This window comes from Aphis gossypii, unplaced genomic scaffold, assembly GCF_020184175.1.
Source record: "Aphis gossypii isolate Hap1 unplaced genomic scaffold, ASM2018417v2 Contig00007, whole genome shotgun sequence".
In the NCBI taxonomy this organism is placed as follows: domain Eukaryota; kingdom Metazoa; phylum Arthropoda; class Insecta; order Hemiptera; family Aphididae; genus Aphis; species Aphis gossypii.
The window spans coordinates 35,530-46,066 of NW_026082986.1; the positions used below are offsets into that span (position 1 = coordinate 35,530).

General features: G+C 26.6%; 1 protein-coding gene across 2 annotated transcripts; it reads right to left on the reverse strand.

Annotated features, from left to right (window-relative positions):
- Positions 1-1,680: 1,680 nt before the first annotated feature.
- On the reverse strand, positions 1,681-8,004 carry LOC114127590 (protein TRC8 homolog). 2 transcript variants are annotated; one of them, XM_050208173.1, is made up of 9 exons: positions 7,550-8,004; positions 7,234-7,468; positions 6,834-7,108; positions 6,583-6,773; positions 6,068-6,323; positions 5,778-6,007; positions 5,473-5,719; positions 5,092-5,415; positions 1,681-3,220 (listed from the first exon to the last, which is right to left on the reverse strand). In XM_050208173.1, the coding sequence occupies exons 2-9, from the start codon at positions 7,421-7,423 to the stop codon at positions 3,185-3,187; spliced, it is 1,749 nt and encodes a 582-aa protein (XP_050064130.1). In that variant the 5' UTR covers positions 7,424-7,468; positions 7,550-8,004; the 3' UTR covers positions 1,681-3,184. The 2 variants fall into 2 exon arrangements, with proteins under 2 accessions (XP_050064130.1, XP_027847674.2); XM_027991873.2 differs by having other exon boundaries at positions 6,834-7,162.
- Positions 8,005-10,537: the final 2,533 nt, after the last annotated feature.

The window sequence follows — 10,537 nt, forward strand, 5'->3', positions numbered from 1 at the left end:
AGTTAAGACTAATTTTTCGAGTGATGAAATACATTCTCTCATATTTATTTTTTCGTCGGTTTAATCTTCTTAACGTCGTTCCATTAATTAATCAAACGAATTAACAGAAATTCTTAAATAATTAAAATACTGTCTTCATATTTTCTTAAATAATTATAAAATAAATTGAAAAGATCTTTAATAGAACGGTCAGACAGTAATAGATTTACCCAATACTTTCTATTTTTTTTTTTTTGTTTAAGTACAACACAGCTGTCCAAATATGCTACGCATGCTAGCTCTTTAACTTCCATTTCGAAACTAAACTAAGCTAAATTTTATCAAAAACTTAAAACACAGAAAAGCTTCTGGAAGCATGAATTGTGGCGCTGCTCTAGTGGCTTCAAGTAAATGAGGCCTTAATTTTGTTACAAATATTGTGTGTTATTAAATCACAGTTAACATTTTTTTAATACTAACTATTTTAATTCGAGATTTCCATGTGCAAAACAAAAATAAAAATTGTATTCATTCTCTTGTAGAAAAATAAAATATGTGAATATTTATACATACCTATTATCAGGATTTACATTTCACAGGTGATAACTTTTTGAATTTTATTTAAAGTTAACTTATTAAAATTATCCATAGTGGCTTAATTATTAATATATATTCCAAGGGATATATCCCTTTAATAAAAAAATGTAATTACTAAAATAGTAAATGACCTTGATGAGAATTTGTGTAGAAATCAATTATTAAAAAGTATCTATGTGTAAATATAAATGATTATCTTATTAGTATCGTTTAGTTACATAATTATAAGATAATGTTATTTAGAGAAGTAAAATACATCATTCTCAATTGTATAAGACACATGGCATGGCATTTTTATTTTATTATATTATTATATAATTAATATGTATAGGAACTCCGTATACTAGAAACGAACTTACTCAGTTGGTATATGTATCAGCTCTTAACACTATTATTGTAATAATTTAATTTTTGTAATTTAATTATTGTATTGAAATAATGAAATTGATTTTGCTGAAATAAATAAATAATAAATAATAATAATAATATTTTTTTTCTGATCAATTATATGAAATTGATTTACCTGCACATATTTGTGATAGTTATTAATGTAAACTAACAAAATATGCTCAAACCATCATCATGGGAGATAGTTTCTGATTTCAAATTTTATGCTAGAAGGGATTTAAACTATTCTTGGGGAACAAAAGAAAAATTCATAGTACTTTTCACAATAATTGGGATTGAAAAATATTTATACAATAATTTTATTACTATAATTAAAATAATTATTTGATAACCTAGTAATAATAATTTAGATGCTGATACATTCTAATTAAAAAAATTCATAACTTGTTTAGAACATAAAATACCTATTGTTAAAAGCCTGAGAGAGATTAAAGGAAGAAAATTATATAATTTAAATTAAATTGAAAAATACATTATAATATATTATAATATGTTGAATAATAAGGATATTTACTTGATTGAAATATAATGGTATTAGAATATTTTTTGAAAATTTTTTTTAAATGGTATTTGAAAACAATTTAAGTGTTTTCATTGAAATTATACTTGATTTTTTATTTTTTTATCAACTAATACATTAAAAATGAGTAATATTTTTATAACCAGTGATAAGTGATAACATTAAACAATACCAACTTATTAATACTGGATTTTAATGTTTTATTATGGTTAGGCATATAGTTAGATATTTAATCATGATTATACATGTCTTATAATTTAGTTATTACATTGTGATAAATTTTAAATAAATTATTTTTAACTGAAATTTAAAAACCTTAAATCAAAAAAATAAATGTAATTAAGAGGACGCCACACTCGCATGTGTTGTTTCTGTCTTATACACGCGTAGGATGACTTTACTCCCTTGGTATTTATATCAAAATTACCAAAACCATAAATCACACTGAAATGAATTCTATCTGTGTAGTAGCGTTTTAAGTTTTTTGACAGTGTAACCAATAATTTTTATTAACTAAATGATAAAACCTAATGTTTTCACCGATAACTTTAATTTTATTCATGTTATCAAAAAAATTAAAATGCTATGACACAAGTAAAATTCTTCCCAATGTGATTTATAATTTTGGTAATTTTTATATAAATATTGAGGGAGACATACCACGCAAAACAGTTTTTAACTATGTTAATAGTGTATTAGACAGACAACATATGCGGGCGTGGTGTTCTCTTAAGTAGGTTACTAAAAATATGTTTTATGGTTTATTTTTAATTATAAATGTGTTTTCTAAAATATATTAGTTTTTAATAAATATAACTATACAAATATATGAGCAATGAATTAAAATAATTTATCTAAGAAAAAAAACATTTTACATAAAAAACTGATAAATAACAAATACTTTAAGTAGGTATATCAGCACTCAACAAACATAACATCAATATGACATATTATGCTTAGAGAAAGGTCCACACTAGGACGAACATTGTTATCAAAAATATATGAATATATGTAAAAAAATAAATGTAATATAATAATATATAATAATATATGAAATATGTTTCCTGACTCAACAAACTGATGCTACTGTGCTTTGAAATGTTCGTCAGCAGTGTTCATACAACTTACATAAAGCATTTCTGCCTTATAAATTGATCGATCACATCTACACAAAAAAACAATGTTGCCTAACATTTTCTTTGATATTTGTTTGAATATCGCATGTTGAGCGAATATTTGAATATTGTACATGCACACATGAAAAACACATACAGACTAGGGGAAACATTATCAACAAACATATTCAGCAACAATGTCTGTCCTCTAGTGAACCCGGCTTAAGAAATTGTATACTGCTTAATTATCTTAAAACACTTAAATTTAGTCTTATTTTAAATTTTTAACTCTGAAAATTTATTAAATTCTCTATTCTTAAGTTACAAAAAAAAAAAAATTAGCAACATACCCAATACAGTACATATATATTAAGTACAAAATTAAATTGTTTTATCAATTATTTGAATTACAATTGTCAAGTTAATAAGCATACTAAGTTAAACTTAATAATAAAATCTAATCAATAAAAATATCTAAGAATTATCAACTTCATAACATTTTGAAGACCATTAAAAGTTTAAATTGGTTTTTATTCTGTGACTGTCCATTTTTTAACAATTATGCCTAGGATACAATAGCATGACACATTGGGCAGTAATCCTAAAACAGAAAATAAAATAGAATTTTAAAAAACAACAAAATTAAATAATATACAATTTAGTTAACAAAATAAATTTTATATGAATTTAATTTATAATAATTTACAAACTGCACATTTGTATTACTGTAATAGTCAGCTTTTGTGAACTTCTTACTTAAATAAAAATAATTGAATTAAATTATTCAAATAATTTTTAAATATATACTCAAATACATTATTTAAATGCTTTTTAAAAAAAGTTCTCAGACGTAAAATATTAATAGGTACTTTCTCAGTTTGTATTTAAATATTTTAAAATCAAATACCCACTAATATTTACTGTTAATTTATTATGTTAAAATAATTGTATTTATTAAACGACAAGTTTTTTCTGCAGTGTTTACAACTTTTGAAAAGTGAAAAGGTATTATTGCCGTATACTGCACACTTGTTATCTACCACGCATGTATCTACATGTCTACTACATAGGTAAAAAATTCATAAATTAATACAAATGTAAGATTATAATTTATAACATACTTAATAATATACAATTATAGTAATAATTCAATAATACAGATTACAATCTAATTCTATACACATGGGTGCCGCGAGCTTTTCAAAAAAAAAAAAAAAATGAATGGTATTATATTATAAATTATAATATAATATTTATAATATCAAGGACGGCCAAACAGTTGATCGCGAACAATTTCAAAATTTCAAAAACGATAAGTCGATCATGTTAGAATTTATTTTTAAGGCCACGCGCCCTATGTTTTTTATGTATTAGTTAATCAATAATAAAAAAAATTTTCTATGAGAGTCGATCCTCAAAGTTGAAGTATATTTTTAGTAGATCGTGACCAAAAAAAAGTTTGGCCACATCTGATATATATTCAAATTAGAAATCAGCATATACTATGCACAATGCACCCCCTTGATAAAATTCATGGCGGTGGGGATGCCTGTACATGAAAAATGTATTAAAAATATGCATTAATGCATTATAATATGTATTACAATATGCGTCAATATGTGTTGAAAATTAATAGTGACCAATGATCAATATTTATTTTTATTATTTAAACTATAGGTAAAAAATATTAAAAAACATTCAAATGTGTAGTCATTATCTTTTTTTAGATGCCATCATTGTTATGTCAAATACGAAGACAGCAATGATGGTAATGTGTCATGCGATTTTTTAACTATTCTAAGTTTTAAACCTCCTCATAAACTTTCTACATATTGTGAGTACTGAGTAGGCACAAAAAATTTGAACATATTTCAACATTTTGAAAAACTTGACAAAAAATTGGAAATGATTGACGGTTTTATGTATGTACCCTTTAGTTTCCAATGTCTTATATGCAAGCTATTCATCCAAGTGTATTTCTATACCAATTTCAAATTTATTTTGAATTATTCCATGTAATATCTGTCAGTCTCTTTTTTCTACAACAAAATATCTTATATCAATAACACCATTTTCATCTTTTTGATACATCTCAAACACTCATGGACCAGTAAGTTTATTACCATAATTTCTATTATAAAAATCAAGTCCCTCTTCATCCCTCAAATTATCTACATCCACATGTTCAATAGTAATATCAGTCCCCCAATAATTATTCTCTGTTACATTATAGATACGTTGTTAAAATAAATCTGATCGCTGTCCAATCATTGGGAATGACCATATAATATATATAGATGTGTGGCAGATGACAGGTGTAACTGCATATGACGTGCAAACACATGCATGGTTGAACAACAAGTGTGCAATAGACAGCATACAACAAGAATACCAGTAAAAATTAAACGTTAACTTAAGATTGATTTATTTTATATAATTAGTTGTAATAAAAAAAAAAAAAAAATTATTTACCTGTAAATAGAGCCATTTACGCAGACATGTACCATGGTAACAATGATTGCAATTAGTAATTTTTGCTGAAACCATTCTTTGAAAACATATTGGACAATTATCGTTCATTTCTGACAATTGTACATTAGTTGCATCTGCTAACGATTCAATTTTGAGCATAGCTGTACGACGTCTAATGAATATTCTCCATCCATCTCTAATGCCACACCATACAATTAAATATGCATCCAAACACACCATGGGTGCATGGGCTAAACTACCAGATATGAAAGCCGTATTATAAACACCATTTAGAAAAATACAGACGCCAAAACAGAAATTCACCTAGAATAAAAAACTTTATCTTAATTATGAAAAAAATTAAAGGAATTCTAAAATTACCACACAGCCAAATGACTTGATATAGAACACATAATCGTCCAATTTATCCTCAAATATCATGTGGTGGTCATTAATTATATTTAATGAATAGATAGCTAATGTTACTAATACTTTTATAATAACTTGAATGTTTAAGGAAGAAAATGCTAGTAGCCAATTGCAAACTAAATGGTAAGACCACAAGTATATCAATATTTTAATTGAAAGTATCAAAAGAAATCCGCAAATTAAAAGAGGTTTTAAATGCCTAAAAAAATTAAGCAAAATTAATTTTAAAATATTATTGATAAAAATTAATGTCATACTTGTTGAGTGAAGAATTTTGAGTAATGCTCAAAGTTATTAATAATGAATCAACCAAAATATGGATGTAAATCAATATGATACCACAAACTAAACAAAAATTTCGATAAAGTCGTATAAAACGCTCTTCTGGCTCTATCACTGTTAGTCCAGTTTGTAAAGCTAGTACATAAAACAATGCTGCAGACACGTACTCAATGTTTATCTGTTCCACATCTTCAGTAGATAATAGCTAAATAAATAAACTGTTAAAAACATGTTAAATCAATTTTCAGAAATTTAGTTATCTTACCCATCGAAAGAATGATTCTACATTATGACCAAAGTATGATACAAAACTTGTCATTCCTAAAACTGCAGTAAATGTATCACAACCATTAATTAATAAATACTTTACAACTCCTAAGAAAGTTTCATTTTTTATTTCCTTATAAGTTAACAAGTATGCCATTTGTTCCAATACTCGTATAGTCCAAAATATTCGTAGAACTCTTGTGATTTTGAGGCGAGACCATTCAATTGCAATAAGGTCATGTATTTCATGATTACTGGAACAAAATACATAATTTATCTAATAGTAGGTATAAATAATTTACATGGAATGTGTTAAGGTTATAGCTACTATAGGCATATCAGATTTAGGGCTGTTCTTACAATGTCCGGTTAAGTGTTGGTTAAGACTAACCGGTAGAATTCTATCGATTAACTCATGATAAATTCTTTCAGTTAGCGTTATCAGGCACTAACAACTGAATATTGTAAGAACGGCCCTTATATTCATAACAACTAAGTATAAAATTATCTTACTTAATAGTCAGACAGATATGATTATATCCATGGCAAATTAAATCTATTATTGTAAATATATTCAGCCATAATGTTTTTAGCAAGATAAACAATGGCAATAATGTTGATAACACAGTTACTGCATTCAAAATGCTATGCGTACCAGGTATTAATGTTATTATAGTAGGCATAATAAAACCTAAATTAAAAATCTGAAAAATTAAAAATAATATTTATATTCAAAATGAAAATTAATTTAATAGTATATTTACTTTATGATTTGAATGATTTGTAGTATAGACTTGTGAAAAGTTAAATACTTGTAGTAGAAAAAACTGTAGTGTTACATTAAAACATAACAGGTACATGACATTTATTATTTGTAAATGTTTAAAATAATGTACAATTATATCTGCATCCCATGCAACAACTCCAAATATCATAATTGTTTTAAAGTCTTCATACTTCTTCAATAACACATTAAGTATTAGTGTATTTGCCCAATAAGAAAAAAGTACAACACAGACAGAAACTGAATGTAAGTACACTAGGTACAAGTACCGGGTAGGTAGAACAAATAAACAAAACGATGAACAAAATACTGGTAAAATAATATTAAATTAATGGATAATGTTTTTATACTATTTTTCTAAGAAAATGTATCCAACTTACTTAAACAAGACACTATTATTTTCATGATAAATGGAAATACAAGCATGAAACATTGTATGAAACCGTCATTCTCAAAGGTATTATTCGATTTACTTATTGTAACATCAATATCTTCAAACCCAAAACTAATTTTAAATATTTGGTCCATAATAAATAAAGCTGGAACCCTCAGAAAATCACAAAGTCTCATGACGGCAATGGTATTAAAAATTTAATCAAATAACAGTAATGAAACCTGAAAGTAAATACAAAAGCAATGGATAATATTTTGAATATTGACAAAATAAAATCGACGAAATAATATAAAAATGCATACTTGAAGGGCAGTGAAAAATCGACATTCAACAATTATAGGTACAGCCAACACTGACAACTGACGAGTAATTATTTAAAAGAAACAATGGTTTTCAATCACACGGAAGCCGCTGGGCGATAAAGAAACTGGTATTTATCATATTATACATATTAAGCATGATATGCGTACGTTTGTTGAACCTATGCGTTTACACAAAAGTGAAAAGAAATTCAACGAAATCGATAAGTAAAGTGAGATAACAATGTGATCCGTAGTGTCGGCTAACAGGATATTTATATATACAGTGCCATTAGTTTAATATCAATACTAAAGTCTGACTTAATAACCTTCACAGCTTCGTCCTCAAATCGTTTAAACTGCGGTACGCGAACATTTAACGACAAGTTGTCTACTTGTAGTGAGCCAGTACAACAGCTACCGAATTTACAGAACGCCCAGAACGGTTATAATTTATAAAATAAAACCACTCAAGGCTATCTTAGTAGTGGTGATAACACTGATAACGGCGAACACCGCGCACTGGTGTTTACCCATAGACTTATATATATTATATTATAAGTATGTGTGTCTACCACACTGTTTAACATATTAATATTAATATTGTGTTACCGCGATTTCCATTCTTTTTTATTATAGACGTACCTACCAAGTACCAACCAATTAATATGCTAATATTATAATATATATATACAATAATAAACTATTAAACTAAACACATACCTATTAAAATTAAACGGAGAAGATGTGTAAGTGTCAAATTTAATAGTTACTACTCCATTCGTGATTGTTTTGTTATTAAATAATGTTGTGTAATTGTTTTATATATCTGTGATCCTAAACTCCTTAAGAGGACGCTATACCTGCATGTGTTGTCTCTGCCTTATAAATGCGTAACATAGTTAAAAACTGTTTTGCGCGGGACAACTTTACTCCCTCGATACTTTAATCAAAACAACCAAAATTATAAATCCCATTGGGAAGAACTTCACCCGTGTCGAGGCATTTTAATTTTTTTGATAACATGAATACAATTAAAGTTATCGGTATAAGAACTTAAGGTTTTTTTCATTTAATTATTTAAAAAGATTGGTTCATGGTTGCCTCTATCAAAAAAATTAAAACGCTTCAACACAGGTAAAGTTCTTCACAATGCGATTTAAAATTTTGGTAATTTTGATTTAAATATCGAGGAAAACAGTTTTTAACTATATTACGTGTGTATAAGACAGAGACAACACATGCGGGTATAGCGTTCTCTTAACCTATAACGCTCGTCGATTATGCAATATATATATATATTACCGTTTATAATCCTATCTACTTTTCTCTCTCTTTCGATTTTTCTCAGCCATGATAACATCGATAACATACTAAACTCGTACTATCAAGTATAAACCGTTATTTTTATTATTTATTAGTAAATAGTAAGTCTGTTAATAAATATTAATTATATCTTATTCTCGGCAGTCGAGAAATTACGATATGTATTAGTACTTTTAAGCATTTTCTATAATGACTACCTATAATCATTTTAACAGTATCTAAGTTCACATTCAAGTTTTTATTTTAACGCTGGCGCGATGTATATATGAAAACCTGTCATTCCCATCGGCTGAATTGTATCATGAACGGCGTTATAAGATCGTTGGTATCTCATCATTCTACGGTTGTGGTTGCCTGGGTCGGTAATAGTATATATTTTGTCGTTGACACGGTATTAACACTCCTATCTAGAGAGAGTATTCGTCATGTAATGACCGGCCTTGGTCAGAAACCATTATGGAACTACATACATTGTAAGTTGAGATTATTTTTTTAAGATTAGGCTTCTGGTGTAGGTGTCGTGCTGGTATGCCCGAGTATAAAAATTTGTTGTGTGAAGGACTTAATGACCAGAACAAACTAACCATAGTATTATCCGTTGATATTTAACCTTTAGTTAAGTGTATTTGCAGCTAAAAAGTACATTAAATATAATCATAAAAATATCAAAAAAATGTTACATTTCTTTTTAACTATTGAAGGTTAAACATTGCCTATAAGATCTCAACATAATTTTTGTTTCTAATTTATTTTGTAGTAGTATGTGCAATAAAACTAAAATTCCCTGAGATAAAAATAAGTTATTGTTGATGCTTTTCCATATATTGATCAAGAATATGACGATCCAGGCATTCGTGAAGCTGTAGGTGGTTTTAATATATATTTAATGTATGTTGTTTTAGTAACCAACACTAATTATCCAGTTCAATTGACTAACAATTGATTAGTATGGTAGAAGATAAAACGTCAATATAGGCCTTTAAAAAGCTATCTTCAACACTTAATATATCAATTTTTAAAGTAATTATTTTAATTTTAAGATCAAATATTTATTTCTTCCTAGTCAGTGAACTTAATAAAAATAAACTATTATCACCTTCATAGAGTATAAAATATTGGTAATTACTTAATTTGATATACTTATTAATTGAATTACCTAAAATATCACGTTTAAATTAAAATAATGATATATTGTATTAATGATCAATATTCAATAAGCAGAACTAATGTGCAGAGAGTTTAATAGAATTCAGAACAGTTTATCTATGGAAATAATGAAAATGAAATGGTATGAGCTACCTCCATCATAATATTAGTATTATAATATTCAATTAGAAGTTTTCTTTTGATAAAATTGGCTAGAATGGAATGAACATAGACCTCATATAGAGAACTTATTGATTTCAAACTTTCAAAAATGTGTAGTTTCTCAATTCCAGAAATTAAGACACCATCCATGGTATTTAATAGTCTCCAACTTTATAATTTTCAAATTTAATTAATACACCAAGTAATTTATTTTATAAAAGTTTATCAATGTACATAGGTTTAATATATTTTAAAGCTTTAACATCAATACACTCATATGCAACATAAAAAATGAAAACAAACTGATTAAACTATTATATGAATACAAGCAGTTAAACCTAAAACTATTATTATGAC